General features: G+C 42.1%; 1 protein-coding gene across 11 annotated transcripts in view; it reads right to left on the bottom strand.

Annotated features, from left to right (window-relative positions):
• Positions 1–19,605, bottom strand: part of LOC146000248 (tight junction protein 1-like) — a 424,918-nt gene that overhangs the window by 67,894 nt on the left and 337,419 nt on the right. For all 11 annotated transcript variants that reach the window (XM_083137770.1, XM_083137760.1, XM_083137717.1 and 8 more), the window contains exon 2: positions 17,921–18,093. In XM_083137770.1, the coding sequence (XP_082993896.1) occupies positions 17,921–18,093 (173 nt within the window). The remainder of the gene's footprint in view (positions 1–17,920; positions 18,094–19,605) is intronic.

Below are 19,605 nucleotides of genomic sequence, written 5' to 3'. Positions count from 1 at the left end.
CCCTCCTTTCCAGTACTTTATTAATTGCTTCTTATCTCTACCACCAGTGTTATTTACTCCTCTCTTTGAATACAGTTTCTGAAAAGGGGGTGGGAAACAAGGAAGAAAACCATTAGGCAAAATTTTCGAGAAACACAAGAGACAGTGTTATTTTCACGGTTCCTTACGTCGTCACAGGGCGAAACAACCTTTTAGAAATCGATGTTTCGAACAGTCTGACAGAACAAATGCTTCGTGAAACGAAATGGAAATTTACAATTTTCTGTAGCCAAGAAAGATATAGGAGTGGTGTATTTACGATTTCATTTCGAGCACCTTCCCCCTCTGATGCTGATATTTGCAGTCAACGCACTTCACGATTCAAACGAAAAATGATATTCAACATGCAAGTCTAGTGCATTACTAAATGTCAATATCTGCATTTTTTTTGGAACCGAGAATACCTTGGGGTACTAACTCCGACAGCATTTTGTACATTTTAGTTCAGCTTATTTCCCTTTCAATGCTATTATGCTGGGGATAAAATAGCTTACCCTCAGTGGAAACAGAACTAACATTCTTAATGAAAGTTTACTTTTTAAATCTTGTTTTAAATCCACTTTAAGTACTGAAAACTTCGTCTCACAACATGCACCAACGCTGCAGTCCTTGCACTGCACTTAATTATGTAAACCCCATCAGAATTACCAAGCTAGGACTACACGTATTAGTTACAGACCTTCCAATGAGGAGAAACATTACTAGCGCCAACTGATCGCCTGATCAGAACTATATCGCGACGTTGAAAGAAAAAAAAATCATCCAGGCGAAATCAACTAGACAATATATCGTCATGATATTTGGCGATATATATCGTGGAGACGATATATCGCCGATATCACGATACGGAAAAATATCGTATCGTATCGTCTGTGACGGTATTTTCTTGACGATATATAGCGATATCAAATTTCCGATATCGTCCATCCCTAGTCAGAATATGTTCCCTCGTCGATTGCACCATCTTTTTTTTTACAAGAGTATCTGAAATCGCCTAGTACAGTACAGAACAGAACAGTTTTATTTGTAATGAGAATTAAACTACGTAATTTCTACGTATGAACAACAATTTTCGTGTGTATTACTTTCTCTGAAAAACTACTGATTCATATATTGCCATTTACATTAGACCGTGTAGAAATATAGGAATTTGAGAATAGATCGAATTTAAAATATCCTAGTACGGGGTCAAGTATTTTGAAAAACTCGCGAGACAAGCATGCTCCCTAATGTATCTTGATAATGATAACATCAATGTTCATTATACTATGATTGTGTTCATGGCGTATTTACGATTTCATTTCGGATATATCAGGTGTTCCACAAGTGCAGAAAAAAAGTGGAACGTAACTTAAAAGCTGTGGAGGGAAATTATACTGGTTTGTATTATTGTCTTTGAACGAATAGATCAATTATTTGAAGATAATGCTCAATTCAATGCATAAAATTAGTTACCTTCGGAGAATTCCTATTTAAAGTATATGAAAGTACAGACAGTAGTTTATATGACCAGCTGTTTCTACGAAAATCTTCCATTAAAAATTCCATAGGATACAATCATTTCAGATGCTATAAGATAGAATTTATATATAGTTTGCCCTTTGGCTCCCTGCCCTCCATCAAAAAAGGGGGTGGCGAAAATTCTCTCCAAGTTAGACACAATTCAATCTCAAAACATCTGTAAGGAATTATTACAAATAACGCTGAGAAAATATCCAAGGTCAAGTTTTCATTTTAACGGATAGTATAATGTTCTGCCAGTTCTTATTACTAAAGAGAAATTGTAAATCTCGAGATGTTTTGTTCAATAGTTTTTGTATAAATTTCCAATGAGTGGAAAACTGTTTCTGCATGTAAATTAATTTTGGTGATCTTATGATAATTCGAACTATATTATAAAACTAAGTGCATGGAATCATGACTGGGAGTGGATCCCACCCTTTGGAGTGGACGGCTCAGAAATGTCATCTCTGTCGGGCCTGAAAGTTAACTGAGAAACTGTGGAGCATATTTTGAGAAACCCAGGGAATACCACCACAAGTCATCCGTCGAAAAGCAGCCGGACACACTCAAAGGCCCTCAGACCGGGGTCTCCGTAGTGTCACGCAGGCTCCGCTCAGACCATGTGCAGTGAACCAAGTTTAGCCACACTAGCAAGAAAAGAAATTGGACAATATATACAAATAAGAATATACTGGGCACCACTGTTTATGCTGCTCTGCAAGTTCGTAGACACACTTTGACGTGTGGCGAGACATTCGTTAAGTTGTGAATGGAGGGTAAGCTATGCAGTATCTTAGATGGAAAACTTGATTCTAGCGTCAGTTTTTTTTTCAACCGTGAGTTTGTTACAAAGTAAAGGAAGTACGTTGATCTAGGAATACACCGTGAGTTTAAAGTGAGTTCCAAACTACTATTATTATCTGTGTATGCTAACCAGTGGTGTATTCATGGCTCTCTCTCACACAGGGCACGGCTGACTTTTCCTAATTGCTGCCTGCATTTCACTGAAGGTGACTTCTCGGTCATCACTTACTATTGGATGTCTTGATGAATGATAATTTAAGATGCCAAAAATGAGGGGGTTCAATCGGTACTAATTTGTGTTACTCTAAAATTTATAGTTTTGGGTGATTGCTTAATTTTAAACCTGTGTGTGTGTGTTTGTTGATGACTTACTTTTGAAGGCCCCACAGGAGACTATCTCCCACTCCGTCCATGGTGTTATCACACACAGCAGCATCCTAAGGTATCACAGCTGTCTGGACGACGGAGGAGTTTAGAAGCGATGTGAAACGCGAGAAGGTGAACGCAGAGCAACAAGTGACACTAAAACAAGAGTCACGGTTTGCGTAAAACGTTCAATGCTTTCGCAATAAGAGCAGAAGAGCATGGTATTTCCTCAGGGCCACGTTTTCGTGTTTATAGATAATCTATTTTAACACGTTTGGCGACATATTTCTGTTTTTGCCAAATTCTTTAGAATATATTCTAAATCCTAATATCACCTTGAGTATATTCGTAAAAATTTGCGCGCCAAAAAATAAACTTGCGGTGTAACGACACATTACAAAATATATATAGACTACAATAGATAAACCATCCGACGAAAATTATGGGTGTTCTCAGATTTATTCAGAGGCCTCCACTGTGCCGCAGTGATAACGTCGTCGCCTTGTAATCAAGGGGTTTCGGGTTCGATATCCAATGGAGGCATATCATGGTTCAGATTCCACTTTAAACTGTAGGTCCAGTCTCGATTAGGCTATCTGTACATAAAAAGGATCTTTTTTTTTAAAAAAAAAAAAGCTTGGGATACCAGTCTGGTCACCCGAAAGTAAGATTATTTTTTTTAAAAAAAAAAATGAGAGCAGAATCCGATAATTGCAAATAATCAACAACCTGTTTTATGGAAATAAAATTTTACATTTAAACCAACAAAAAATGGGGTACCTGTATATTTCTTAAAAGCATTTTTACTGTGGGCTATTACAACTTGCTTTGTCGCTGTGGCGTCATACAGTATGAAACAATGTCGCTCGTGCCAAGTTCCTTCTAACCAAATAACGCTAGTTAAAATTATGTTGCAGGTTTTGAAAACTTGTCAATTTACGTATTTTATCCGCAATATGCCGGCATTTAACCACAGATAAGGGTATATTTAACTTTATAATATGGGTGGGTCCAAAATGGAAGATGTTCACTTTTTGTAGAAAACCATTGCGAAGAGAGAGAGAGAGGGGGGAGAGTGAGAGAGTTGTTGCCGATAAATGCACACGAAAAATCTTAAGTCCTGATCCGACTGACTGCTCATGTCCGAAAGACCATGGCTGCATTCGTGTCCTTGCAAACAATGTGGCGAGACTGACTTTGTGAAGTTTTCCATTCCAAGCCCCATTTAATGTCAGGAAACTTGCATACCTTTCAGGAGTTTCTTACGGGACTTCGTATTATCTGGTAATGCACGTAACCTTAACAAAAGATGAAAAATTGGAGGCATCGTTAGCGCATCGTACCGCAGCTGGTTGTTCGGCCAGTTAACCGAAAGGGGGAGTTGTCAGCTCTGACAACGTCAGCTTATAACGGTCAAATATTGAGTGACAAGTAATTAATCTAATTGCCCGTTAGTAGGAATTAATTGCAATTGGAAATATTAATATCCGTCGCGAATACAGGTGTCTAGCGAACTGTCTTAGCCAGCACTAGCTTGCTCAACCACCGTTTTTCGCCCGAATTCGGATTTACATGCATTCTTATGGGGAATATCAAGAAAAATGCAACTTCTAAACCAATGGACCGAATTGGATGAGATTTTAACCAGCGGAAGACCACATCATGAAAGTACTGATTCCAAGATTTGAGCCTAATCAGAACAGAAATACGGGAGTTATGATTTATTAAAGATTCATCGCTGGATTGAATAGAAGACGGAACCCTACTGAGTTGGCCTCTCTGAACGTGTCGAATACAATGGAGGAAGAGTTAGCCTAATCTCTGCACGAGGGGCTGCTCCCAGGGGTTAAGGACGAGTGAGCATTGACCAGGATAGGAGGACAACGGTCAATGCACCAGAAACAATAAACAAGCACCTGATCATAGAGGGTAGCGCGTCACTACGTTCAAATCTGGAATAAAAGGGATGATTTGGAATAGCGAGACACAGTTTTGCCACAGTTTTGCCTACAATCGCCACCGGAGTGTGAGCTACGCGCGACCAAGCTGCGAGCCGCAATCAGACTCGTGGTGTGGATTTGTTTTTCCTCGAGTGAGTGTTTCAGAGCCATGGAGTAGAGCAGAATAGAACCAGGGGGTCGTTCTCCCCTTCGCCGTCTACGCATCCGTGCACATACGTGTGGTTATGTGAGAATAACGCCAGACACGTCCACCCGTGTCAATCGTCCGAAACAACGTCCAAAGTAGTGAAAGTTAATAACATTTGATATCCATGTGAAACCGCGAATGGCTAATCGCGTATGTTCGTCTCATCGCCCAAGTCACGTATCTGTACTTACGAGTGACCGCGAAGAACTGACCTATTATTGCGCAAGTTGCCGTATGGAGTCGACAGTGGGCGTGTACCGTCCTGGACGTCCCTGCGAAGTGAACGAGTGAAGCCAGGATCCGATGATGCCAGATGGAGCTGCCGACTGATCCACTTTCGCCAACCAGGATAACCGCGAGGTGCAACAATGGAGAGTGGAGGCCTTCCAAAACTGTAGGACCACTTTCACCCAACCCAGGTCAGAGGGAATGCAGCGAAGGTAAGATCCAACCATGTGCGTGTGTGAGAAAGATGACGGCTATCTACCGCGAATCTGCGTAAATCAAATCATTGCATAACTTAAATCAGTGCTATGGCATCCCTAGGCATCTGTTTTCCGGCGGAAAAGATGTTAAAGATCAGAGTTTATGTTAGCCGCAAACGATAGTTCATGAAATATATTTATACCTTCAGAAAAGATAGAAGGGGTTCGCACAAGGAACAATTATTCACTTTATACTTAAAATCCTAAACGATAAATTGTAAAAGGCAATGTAGCCAAGACATAGTAAGAGTATGGTCAAAGTAGTAAATAATCTAACCTTTGTATTTGTCATATTGTCGCAATATGCCATAGAATGAGAGAATGAATGTGAGATCGAGTGAAAGAGGGCAATATGTAATGTGTATTTATCTGTGCTTTAATATATGTGTATATTCAGAAACACCGTAGTATTATGTAACGTCATTTCAGGTATTTAAAATCATATCCTCCTATGTTTATTCTCGGTAACTCCGACTGTTAGGCACTTATCTTGACCGTATTATATTTCATGTGATGTTTAATTCGCCCAGCAGGTGAGGCGAGAGATTCTTCGTTGTTGCGTTGCTAAGCTCAGTTCAGTTGAGTTAATTGAGTTAATTAGTTATTAAATTTAGCGCGTAACCTTAACAAAAGATGAAAAATTGGAGGCATCGTTAGCGCATCGTACCGCAGCTGGTTGTTCGGCCAGTTAACCGAAAGGGGGGGTTGTCAGCTCTGACAACGTCAGCTACGTTATCTTGGGGAAAAGTCAACACGAAATTCAAACCGACACTGATTCCAATTAAAAGTTCAAGAAAACTTCTAGGACAAGGAAAAAAAACTTTTCCCGCAGCCATCATGTTGACAAGCAACTTTTCCTCGCCATGTTTCGTATAACGATGCAGATTTTTAAAAAGAAGGTACGTCGTTTTCTGTCAACTACCGATATTTAAAGAACTAGCATAATTGATAGTAAACAATGCTACGAACATTTCAGTAACTACAATAGTTTTACACGTTCGGGGCTGGTGTGTGAATTTGAACAACACTTCATTAAGTAGCTTTCATTCTATTCGTGCGCTGTCCGAGAATAGAAATCAGTCAATGGCATTTCCTCTGATACACAAAACACTAGTGAGAATAGAGAATGTAACCTAAATTAACCACAGGCTCAAAATGCTTGTATGCTTCTTTTGGTACTCTGAAACCCCTCAAACTTAATCTCCGTATTACAGAATCATTTGAAACCTCTGGGTAAACACATCGCCATCCCGATATTTTAAGCATGGGTATTCGATTGAGCTGATGTTAATCTTCCAAACACACTGCCAGCCTAGCAAGTTCAACGCTCGCGAGAGTAGTTAAAACTACTGTCGTGTTGAAGTTGTTGTATGCTGACAATCTGTTCAAGGAAATAAAGTTATGAGCGGTAACAGTCTCCATTCGGGGTACTACGACAAGTACCACAAGAAATAAAGAGCTATAATATGGTTGATTGATTGATTTGCTGTTTTAAGTCCACTTTATGCACAGTAAGGCTAATCGGCACTGGACCTACAGTTTAAAGTGGAATCCGAACCACTATGTGCCTCCACCGGGTGAGCTTTAATATATTAAAAAAATATTAAAACAGCAATAAGTAAAATATTAATGTCCAATGGCCCTACAAGTTAAAATTTGTACACGATCTGAAAGACGAAGACTGTGACATGAGAATGTTGTTTTGTGGGTTAATGCTTACATGTTTACAAGGTGATGGTGACCTTCTGTCTCGGATTCTGTTCTCAGATGAGGCCACATTTCATGTGTCGGGAAAAGTGAACAGGCACAATTGCCGAATTTGGGGGGTTGAAAATCCACACGAGTTTGAAGTGCAAACTCGGGGTAGTCCCAAAGTGAATGTGTGGTGTGCGATTTCAATGGACCACATCATTGGTCCATTTTTCTTCGAGGAAGACACGGTAAATGGCAACAACTATCTGAACATGCTACAGACATTCCTTGTGCCAGAACTTAATAGGTTAAGCATCATCAATGACGTCCACATGCAAAAAGATGGGGCGTCGCCGCATTTTGCCCTTGAAGTTCGGCAGTTTCTTAACGAACAATTTCAAGGTAGATGGATTGGCCGAAGAGGCCCCACCCCTTGGCCTGCAAGATCACCAGACTTGACACCTTGCGATTATTGTTTGTGGGGACATGTAAAGATCGAGGTGTATTCACAGAAACCAGCTAATCTGGATGACCTTAAAGAAAAAATAAGAGATGTGATTCTGAATATCCCAGGAGAGCACCGTCAGCACGCAATTCTCGGTTTCACAAAAAGACTGCAACAGTGTTTGGACGTGAATGGTGCACAATTGGAGGTTTGGCGATGAACCTAACAAGCACGAAATAAACTTTGAACCTTGCTGTAAGCACACACAAAATATTTTGTTAATAAACTTAATAGTTTTCAAGTTATAGAGTTTTAGTTTTTTGCAGGACTTATGGACTCCCTGTATAAATTACATTTTAACATTTACCTTCTTTTTCAGAGAAGACTATTATTTTTACTTTATTTAAGTGATAGGTACATACCATCATACAAAAAATGTAACAAAGCTACACTGGCTGACAAAAAAAGTTAAGCACCCAGAAGGAGTGATTGGACGTGAATGAAACTACATATGCTGAAAGTCCATGTACCTTTATTGAACTGATTACAATATAGGATGCAAGAGTCAAGGCCGTTGGCAGTTACAGGTGGAATGGTGGCGCCAGGTCAGTAGGGTGTCGCACCCCCTCTGGCCTCAATGCATGCCCTTATTCGGTTCGGAATTGTGTCAAACAGCCTTTGGATCCTCTCCTGAGGTACGTTCGTCCACAGGTGTTGCAGCTGTCCCTCCAGATCCCGCAGGTTGGCACTAGGACGGAGTCCCCGTCCAATGTCATCCCACACATGTTCAATGATGGAGAGGTCCAGGGATCGTGCTGGCCACGGGAGGACCTCAACAAGCTCTAGGCAGTCCATAGACACATGGGCTGTGTGTGGGCGTGCATTATCTTGTTGGAACACTGTCCCAGGGTGCTGTGCCATAAGGGGTAGGACGTGTGGACGCAGAATGCCTGTGACGTATCGCTGTGCCGTCAAAGTCTGACGAAGCACTATTAGAGGTGACCTGAATGCATATCCAATGGCTCCCCACACCATGATGCCAGGGGTCACACCTGTGTGTCTCTCCACAATGTAGGCAGGATGTGCCCTCTGCCCTCGACGCTGCCACACCCGCACACGATGGTCATCGGAGGTCATGGAGAAGCGGGACTCATCACTGAACATGATGCGATGCTAATCGTCCTCTGTCCATGCCTCCCGAGCACGACACCCTACCAACTGCAGGCGTCGGTGTTGTGGTGTCAACGGCAACCGGTGCATGGGGCGGTAGGACCCGAATCAGGCGGATGCGAGTCATCGAGACACTGTGCGGGAACTCACAGGATGTTGTAGAGTGTCCAGTACATGTTCTTGGATGACGGGTGCCGAAGTTGTGGGATCCCGCACTGCTTGGAGCGCCATATTACGGTCCTCCCACGGGGTGGTGTTTCCTGGCCCACCTGAACCTGCACGACGTGCATGGTTGCCCTCATGTACCCATTGATCCCAACATCGGGCCACTGTGACATCTGAATGGCCCACATGCCTGGTAATTGCCCGATACGACCAACCCACCTCATGCAGTCCCACAATGCGGCCTCTGTCAAATGCTGTCAATTGCTGGATCGGCTGTCTAACGCGTCTGAGAGGCATCGTCGGTGCTTCGTTTTCCTCTCTGAACTTCGTGCTGCACTGTCTGACTCACAGCAGGTGACTGGTCCCACCTTATCAGCAACAGGAGATGACATCACAAATGCCCTCTGGTGGGCGTTCTACACATTACATATCCTTGTACATCTAATCATTTACTCACACATCAATGGTATGCAGGTATACCGAAATTGGGTAATCTTCGACCACTCCTTCTGGGTGCTTCACTTTTTTTGTCAGCCAGTGTATATGCCATGGACAGCTACGTAGTCACGAATTTGTTCATCAATTTTCCACAATGCTGGGTCTGTACTTGGCACTAGATTGTGTTTTTTCAGTAACACTTACGCTAACACTGCCACTAGTTTCAAGTTTACCAGAGTTGGCCATTGCAACTGAAGAATCATTAGGTGATCCGCCACTGATGACTGATGCCGATGTCTGAGATTCATTGCATGAGGAACATCTGTAGAATTGACAGAACACACACTGGGCTCATGAACGGCACTTTTTTTCACTTTTTCCTGATTACATTTCTGTATTAAAAAAATAACTGATTTTCGTAACCTTCTTCAGAAGTGCTTCCTGCTTTTCATCTTTCTCTTTTTGTATTGTGACCCATTGAGTCTTAGTCTTTGATCACTCATAATGAGCGTAATGACGTTTTAAAACCAACAAACGCACGTCGGACACTGACACACGCGAGACGCGACACACCACCTACTTCTTGAATAATATTCTCGAGCAACTAACTAACAGTAGAATAGTACAATGCGAAACCCTTGGGCCGACAATTTAATTCTCAACAATTCAACGCGAATCACATGCTTTTGATATGCGGCTAATGCAGGCAGTAACTAGGAACGGTGCCAAGCCTGTGTTGCCTTTCAAAAGCAAGCGGCAGGCTCCACGTTCTTGCCGCAATCACCGACCCGGCTCAGCACAATACTGTGCATTCGAAACAACAACGTCGGTAACTAAAACAACAAATTAGTAAACTAGTTCCGAGCCCTGCTAGCCTATCTCTTAAGAAATATTCCTCGTTAACTTATATTTACAATACAACTACATTATGTCCGGAGAAATAGAAGAGGCCATCCGAGAATTAGGTATTCCTTATAAATTTAAAACAAACAATCGTGCCGGCCCTACCAAAGTGCCGCTCTAGGCCCGGGCCTATGAGACCTATTGGGAAATCCGGGTCTGATTATACATTTTGTACTAATGATCAAACGAACGGAAATAAATCAAATCAAATCTCGAATCCATAGGCTGTGTTTGAGAAGACAGGTACAAGGGCCAAGGGGGGTGGGGGTTTAATTGATTGAATTATGTTCTTTTACGTCGCTTTTCTGCCTCTTTGGCTACTCGCGACGATGAAGATGAGTGATGATATGATGAACTTCATGAAGGGATGCTCACTACCTGATTCTTTGTGTGATTACCATTATCTCTCTTCAAAGTATTTTCAGCTGTCTTGCTTCTTTGAAGACATTCTTGGATTGGAATTCTTCTCAACGTCACCCTGGTATATTTGTTTGGTCCTGTGCCGTTATTGGCACTCTCCCCGTGTCGGTCCTTGCCTCCTTCCCCAAGAAGTTGAAGGGCGTCATTATTGCCGCTCCTATTAGCCCCAGCAGCTCATACATCTTCGTCTGAATCTCTCCAAGAAAGGGCCAGAGGAAGGGAAGGAAGATAAGGGAGAAACACGTGGAAGCGGATCCAATTTGTCTCCCGCAAACCGCAGGTGCTACAGTAATGAAGAGGAGCGTGTAGATGTCGATAATGTGCGGCGGATCGCTTGCGAGAAAGAAGGATCCGCGCAGTGAGATATGGCAGGGAAGGGAGTGCTGCAGCATTGCTTCGGAAAGAGGGAGTGCACAGGTGGATGGTGGCGAAGTGCCTTCCATTAGCAAAAGCGAGGCAATTTCTCCTCGGGATCAATAACAATTTCGTCTTCCGAGAAGAACAGAGGCAAGAAATTTATTAGAAACATAATCCAGCTCTTTCTCCTTTTTCCCTTCTCGTATCGAAGGAAGAAAATAAAGAAATCTGATCTTTTTTTTTTTTTTTTTTTTTTTTTTTTTTTTTTTTTTTTTTTTTTTTAAGGCAATACTGTTCGTTCTAGTGCCATGCTAAGAATGTGTCATGTTCTCGTTCTGGTTCCGCGTCTCGGTGTTATCGTAACTGCATGACAATAATAAAAAAAAAAATTGTTGCTGTGAAAATTAGCTATACTTCCGAAATGTAGTGACATTTCTGTCAACAGAGAGGCTTATCGCTTTTCTTTTGGAGTTGCAAATTAACGCTGATTGTAGCCTTGCCGAATCAGAAGTTAATGACTGGTCGACCGGTCCATTCCAGTAAAAAGTGAAACTAGATAAATAAAAGTGCTTTCAGCCCAACTGCAATGTTTGTTGTGGTATTTACAGGTACATTAAATGTGACTGGCCACGAAAAACATTGCGACTACCCATTCACTTTTCCTGTCTCATTATCGTTTGATTGGTTTTTTTTATTACCCAGCGTAGCTTAACTGTCACATCGGGATGATGCGTTGAAAATGATGGAAGGCCACTCGCAAAGAACACCCATGCCCATGCTGGAAATCGAACCCCGGACCCCCTGCGGCGGAGGTCGGCTGGTCTCCTTATCGAATCGAAAAAAGAGATTAAGTAGGGGTGTGTTAACTCGTGAGCTATTTTCGCCGGCACGAGATTCAGGGACTAATTCTAAAATAATATGGATGTATAATAAAGGTACGTTTTCCAATAATGTTTCGAAATTAATATTTCCGTACATTAGGCAAAAAGAAGCGCGTGGGGGGGGGGGGGGGTAACACAAGAACAATGGACAGCGAAGATACCGAAACAGGAACCTTATCCTAGTTCAGGTGTCTTGTTGAGCTTCGATGCCTTTCATTACGCAGAAGTGGGTGAGACATGGACGCCTGACAGTCCCGCGATACAATGTTAAATGGCTGCAGCCAATTAAACAATTATTTTACTTAGGATTCAATTTCTGCAATTTTCCCCAAGCTAAGTGGGTCAGGCGCTCCAACACAAATTCCCCGCTCCTTTTGATTCCATGACGATTGCTGGAAACTAACAGAGAAAGAAAGGAGCGCCAGGAGAAGAATGCTGAAGAAGGAATGGAAAGAAAAATGCAAGGCAGGCCCCTGAAGCGAACGCTTCCGCAGAAATGGAGTTTGAATGTTCTCCATATTAAATTTGCATATTGAACCTATTACGTAAGCAAAGAGGGTGAAATATTGGGAGCTCAAAATTCAGTTTCCACTCAGAGAACGGGCCGGGGAAATGATCTCCGGAGAGAGACCTCTTGAACTTCTTTATGCACTCGCTCTATTGGCCATAAATAAGGATAATTCCCGCTCGATTCGCAAAGCGTCACCCGCAGTGCTTCAGTGTCGAGAGGAACGTCTCCCCCTTCCCCTTCACCCTGCCTTGGAGGAAAGCGCAGCTCATTAGCAACGCTGTGTAATTAGTTCAAAAATTAATAGTACGGTGAACGTCAGAAATGGTTGAAGTTGCGCCTTTATTGACGGCAACTCATACATTAAGACATATATGAGTGCGTGTATGGCAGGATATAATTTCCCGTGTATAGAACCTGGGGGAGGTAATTAATTCGCAGTTAAACAACATGCACGTGTAATGCTGACCGTACAGCATGAGCGAAAAATCAGGGTTTGTATGGGTACATGTTATCTGCTGACAAAATTCTGGACGGCTAGTTTGCGAACCAAGATTGTAAGCCACATATATAGCTATAACGTTTTTTTACTTCTCATAAAATCTCTATTCTTAGATTTAAGTGAGTGCTGTACAATAATACCCCTCACGATCGCAAACCATAGATTAGCACGGCGTTAGTCACAAAACTGCGAATTATAATCCTACCATAGTGTATTATCCCCATGGGCGTAACTTGGGACCCAACTCTGGGGGAGGGGGGGCAGAACAACTTGGAGCTTAACTTGATTTGGAGGGGGGGGGGCAGATTCAAAAAAGTGTTTAATCCCGTAAAAATAGTGTACATGATTATACGTTAAATATCTAAATAACTGTTATGTTTGTAAAATCATAAATATTACTCGTTATTGCTTTGTTCATCAGGTCTCAGGAAGTTAACGAAGATACCCACCCATCACTAGAAACTTTAATAAACCTAAAAATGGGAGGGTAAGTGTCCCCTTGTCCCCGTCCAGTTTATAGTAATTATCATTCTGGAAAAGAAATCGCCGACTTGAGCCATTCATTAAATCATTCTAGAATTCTCTCTTTACAATGAATTGACGATAAAGGAAAAAGTAATGCAGAAAACCCGATGTAAATATCTCTTCCGGTTTTCATATTAGAAGCGATCAAGGTTTGGAAACGTTCTGTAATTGTGGAAACGAAAGTTTGGCGTTACTGCGTTGCAGTTTCATTCCAGCCGAACTGTTTAGTAAACAAAAATAGTAACTCTAAACTAGGGAAGCCTCGTTTCGGGTAACTCTATACTAAACCAGCCACTCGACTCGGAGCGTAACGCCACTCTCGACACAGCTCATTAGGGAACTCCATTATTATTCGCCCGGATGACTACCGGAGCAACAGGAATCTTCTTTCGGTAACCCTGCATTGATTTGCCTTACATGGAGGAAGGCAATCATTTTTGCCGCTCCCGGATACGGATAAAAGGAACAATGGATGACTCCCTGGCAACCACTTTCCTTCGGGACCCTCGCATACGGGAGGAAGGGAGCTGCCAGTGTATTTCATCCCACTTTATGAGCGAACGTGCCGCAAGGGTTTAAAAGAATAATCGAAAACTCTGTCTGCAAAAGCCTCAACTAATTCATGTTTTTGTTATGCTGGGGTCGTTATCTGTGTTCGAAAACTCTCCACGAAGTCTCTTACTGTATGTGATGTATTGTTAAAAGCATTAAAACGTTTATTTTCACTGGAGATGGCACACAGACGAAAGTGGCACTTGTAAAATCGACACGTTACATGTACAGGAACTACCTTTTTACCTTTACTAATTTATATCGTTACCGGCCATACCTGGAAAACCTATCCTAAGCATTTCCCAACTCCCGAGAGCATTATAAATGGGAATAGATCTAACAACCGGCCTCAAGAGGAGAAGCCAACGAGCACGCCAAGGACAGAGATCGGGTCGCCAGAGCGCGACAGTGCCGGACGGGGAGAATCGTCTACAGGGCCGCCCAGGAGCAGTGGAGCCCAAGCCGGGGGCTTGTCCAGAGGCGAGACGCCTCAGGCCAGTCAGCGGGTCCAGCGCCCAGCCGACCGTTCCAGCGTCCAGGCGATCCGGAGATAAGTATCTGCCCCTTCATGGTGTTAATCCTTCTCCCCTAACTTCTCCCTCTTAATAATATATTGGAGTGCTTTCCAAACAATAAACTCAGTCACTTAACGTTGGTCAACGGGTCCTACCCTCTAATACAGAGGGTGAAATCCAATACGACTAATGTTTTAAGGCCCCAATTGCATCTTCAGGGACCAGCCTTGGGATAGAAACTTAGCTCGTAACGATATTATTGTCCTTATGGTGTGCTTTGAACTAATTTTAGAAATAGTTGACATGGTGCTGTATTTGGCAATTGCTGTGTTCAGCACTAAAAAACGATGAACTTATTATTATTAATAACTCGTTTAGGGATTTGCATGGTATACAATCCTGCATAGTCTCAAGTAAAATACAAAATAAAAGTGTTAAAACCTAGAGATATAATAGCTCGGATATTTAAAAAAAAACAAAAAAACATGCTACTATTGAATTTCTTCACTTCACTTACACTCTTACAAACTTAAGAGAAATAAAATAAATAAATAAATAAAGAGTTTAACAGATGGGGAGCACCTATTCCTCAGAGCGAGAGAAAAATTGAACGAGCAGTTCCGTTTTTCAAACGAGCAACAATCCACGCCAAAATCCCATTGTTATACACACTTCGGAACAGCTTTTCCTCTTCCTTTCCCGTTCTCCCGATAAAAGACGCGACATACAGGAGAGGGGGCCAATGCTGCCAGATTCGAACCAGACAAAAATGTTGGGGAAAAAATTGTTTGGTCTGATTTGCGAGACTGGAAATGGGAGGAATTTCCCAAATGTCTACAGGAACCATCTGGCCAACCTCTGCAATTTGTACTTTAAAAGAAACTGAAACAATTTCAGCTCGATTCGTGTTGGCTATCTTTCCCTCCTCCCGGTGATGTTCCTGGCGGACTGGATTTTTCCCCTTTCGAAACTTGAGGAATTCCCTTTGCAGCCCAAAAAATTCCCCATCAAGTTCAGAAATCCTATACTCAAAGGACTGTACTTTATGAAAGATATTATATATATATAAAGGAACAAATGTATTCATTGTCTACCCCTCTACTTCCCCGAGTAAATAAAGCCTGATAAAACCTTCTGGCCGATTACAGCTCATTTACTTTTCAGAACTATGCTCCCTTATTTTCAGTACTTCTCAAGAACTCCTCCACAGTCACATGATACGTTATTATCTCTTTCTCTATCCATCAGACTAGCTTGTAACATTCCTTCCCCCTTCTCCTAAAAAAATCTTGCTATTTCAATCACCTTCAAAATTGTTGAATAGTCTCTTTCCCGCTTGTGTTCAAAATATTCTCACTGTGCAGCGGGAAGTGATGCATTCTTTGACACATTTGACCATCTCTTCTTTACATACACACACACACATATTATATATATATAAACGCATGGAATAACAATCCCATTAAAAATGACAAAATATACACGGCTATAAAACTTTATTAAACATATTTTTTTTTAATTCTTTATTAATATTTTTTCCGGTTTTTGGAACACATTATTTATTATTACGAGGGGGCTGATAAGTTCTCGACCCGACCCGGAAGGACTTTAGCTACAGGCACGAAAGTTTCAGGCTATTCAACGTATTCTCCCCGAAGGTCTACACACTTGGCACTTTGTCGTTCCAACTTCTCTAACCCCTCAAAAAAAAAAATCTCTTGGTCTGCAAAAAACTGTTCGGCAGTTGCTATAACATCGCTATCACTTCTAAATTTCAGTTGTTATCAGATAATGAGAGACATTATGGGTATTTTCAACAAGATTCGGCCACAGCCCATACCGGCGCTGATTCTTTGGACGCTATAAGGGAGGTGTTTGATGACAGAATAATTTCTAGAGGTTTATGACCTTCACGTTCGCCAGATCTTACCGTATGTGACTATTATTTGTGGGGAACCTTAAAAAATAGAGTCTACCGAAATAACCCTCATAGCATCGACGAACTAAAAGATATAAGGGCAGAACTTGGAAGAATTACGGAAGAAGAACTTTTGCGTGTGTATCAAAATTTCATCAAACGATACCAGGAATGTGTGAATGTAGGTGGACATCACTTTGAACAACTCTTATAACACAGGTTAGTGCTCGTTTTGCAATATTTATATAACTGTCTGCATATGTCCATAAAAATAAGCGGGCATTGCAGGCCGCAAATGTCGGCATCTCCGTCAGCGCCGCCGACCACGCTTCTCCCGATCTCTCGGCTGAAGATCGAAATGAACGCACGGTACTTCCAACTGCCGTCTTACAAAATGTGTCACTTTATATATGAACAGGAGTGTACGTACACCATAAGCTAAAGTTGAATTTACACTTTCGAACCTTAAAACAACCGAAAAAGACAACTAAACACAAAAGAAAACATTGAAGTAGAGCAGGCAAATTCAAGGTTTCTTTCGTTGCTTCCCTTCATTCCCTCACCAAAATTCCCTATTCGTGGAGACAATTCCCGTCCGGGAACATCACTATTCTTCTCTCGTCTGTTTTTACTGTAAGCGCCGGCACCTACCGAAGACCGTCTGAGGCGGGCATTGATCCCCTCCACACTGTTTAAACTCGAGGCTCTGGGGGGATGATCCATCCTACGGGCGCAATCTCCTCACTTGATAAAGCAAATAACCACCGGAATGCGTCCCCATTTCCGAAACCAGTGTTGACAATCTAATTATGTAGTCACTACGTTTGGTTCAATCTCTCGCTGGAGGACGCTTTGAAGGATGAGTAACAAACAGTGCCTTCCATCGACTCCTCTGAGTCACTGCACCCCCTGAAAAAAAACAACCTATTTTCCTCCTAGTGTTTGTTACGTGTCCGCCATGTGCGGAAATCAGACAGGCTGCCCCCAACCAGTTCCTTGCCAATTACTACACGCAATCTGGAAAAAAATCCTCGTAATGATCCGCCCAACTAAGATACATTACACGACGGTTCTAGAAATCCACGCCAGCGGGAACGACCGGAAATTCCATCTTGCTGAACGTCAAGCCGGTTGCACGCCGAGTTCTCCGTCAATGGCCAAGGTCACTTGGAACGGGACGACAAAGAAGCTGTTCACCCCCCAGAGGACTCCATCAAAGACAGCTATTCAAGCATCCCACAAAGGCCAAGCGCCGAACACAGGGTGATTCTAAAGTCACGCATGAAAGTATTAGCTCGACAGCTTTGTTGGTTCTGTCCAAAGAATGAAATTCATAAAAAGGTCATAGAATGAGAGGTGACATCAACGTTGATGTATGGGAAGCGGGGAAGGTGTAGTATCTTCAACTTCTACTGAACTGCATTCCCTTTTCCAAAAGCAACGTTTGCTATCAGTTTTCATCATCCAACTGTCTCTTGCTCCCACTTGTATAGACAGAAATTGCAAACAGCAAAGCTAAATAGCTCATTGTACAGAAAAATATGTTCTAATCACATCCAGGGACAGGATAAAATATGTACTTACTGCAGCTTCCCCTCCGCTGGACCAGCCTTGAGTACGTCTGATATTGCGATAGAGGGATCTCCGTTGGTGAAGTGAGGGTTGTCCCTTCCGCCGCTCACAGCAATACCGAACCCGTAACCAGACACCCTCGTTAGTGTCACATTGTGGTACTCCCATACTATTCGCTCACCGCCCTGCAAGAGAGAGAGAAAAAGAACATTAGTTTACAATGAACACAGAAAATATCTAATTATACTAAACAGTCGCACGGTAAGATGTCTGAAGAATATCAACGAAGTAAAATAAACTCAGGTAAAAATGGGAGAAGAGTAGGCACTTAATAAAAAAAAAAAAAAATAAAGAATGGAGCAAAGTAAAGAATGTTGCAAAGAAGGCACGATTAATAAAAAATGTGGCAAAGTAGGCACCAACTAATGAAGAATGGGCCAAAGTAGGCACCGATTAATAAAAAATGGGCCAAAGTAGGCACCAACTAATGAAGAATGGGCCAAAGTAGGCACCGATTAATAAAAAATGGGCCAAAGTAGGCACCGATTAATAAAAAATTGGGAGAAAGAGAATGGGACAAAGAAATAACCGATTAATGAAGCATGGGCAAAGTAGGCACTGAAAAAAAAGGCGAACAGCCTACTAAAGAAATCTGAGAAAGAGGAAATATAAGTCATTTTTCTACTTTACATAGACATAAACAACAAAAACACCCATGCTGGGGTGGTTTTGGCTGGTAGAAGATATCGGAAGATAAGTATTCCGAAATTTACGAAACCTAACACTTATGTACTTACAGCTTGCTAACATGTTAATGATAGAATACACATGCTATATCGATGTCCTTTGTGCCATTTGAAAAGGAGCAATCATGTCTGTGCAATGAGAGTATTATTTAAAAAAACGCACCGTGTATGTGTGGAATGCACCCCATAGAGGAATGAAATAAATATTATGTAAATGCAGACAATTATGTTATTTCCCTTTTCTCCGGGAGGAGGGATTTTTGCGGATCGGCTTTTCCTTAATTGGACGGGGAAGCAATAAGTATAATTTGGAAAGGGTTAAATCACATATCGATCCCATCTCACCCATTCCATTCCGAAACTGAACAGCAACATCCATCCACACATGTATCAAGGGAAGCGCCGAGTCCCTCTCTGGAACCTCCATTAGGTTGATTGAAGCGGTGGGTGGGTGAGCCGGGATAAGGGGACAAAACTAATTTCATCGAACTCAACTAAACTTTGGAGAGTCGCTTGCACGTTGCACTACATGCTCTCCTCGCGCCTTTCACCTCCGGAAGGGGGGGGGGGGTAATTATGTACTTTAGGTAAATGTAGAGGGAGACGAGGCGACGAGTGTGCCTTCGGTGAAATATTGCCTCCTGTGATGCATGGGAATATTTACACATTCGCAACTAGTTCCTCTTATTTTTCATTGCAGAAATCACAGCAAACATCTGAACTTTCTCTCGTATTCAGCAATCACCTATTCCCTTTAGGGTTGCTGAAACGTTCCCAGTAGGAATAGTATACTCTGCAACGTACCGAGACAAGTAGAGACAACAACAACAACAACAAAAAAGGAGAGAGAGAGAGACATCAGTTTTGTACGTTGAGGCCGTTCTGAACCTTTTGTCTGCTTCAGCAATGCCGTTTTCCAAAATTTCTCTCGTTTCGAAAAACCACCAGGGA

This window comes from Lepisma saccharinum, chromosome 1 (genome assembly GCF_977018435.1).
Source record: "Lepisma saccharinum chromosome 1, izLepSacc3.1, whole genome shotgun sequence".
Lineage (NCBI taxonomy): Eukaryota > Metazoa > Arthropoda > Insecta > Zygentoma > Lepismatidae > Lepisma > Lepisma saccharinum.
This window is presented reverse-complemented; position numbering and strand designations above follow the sequence as displayed.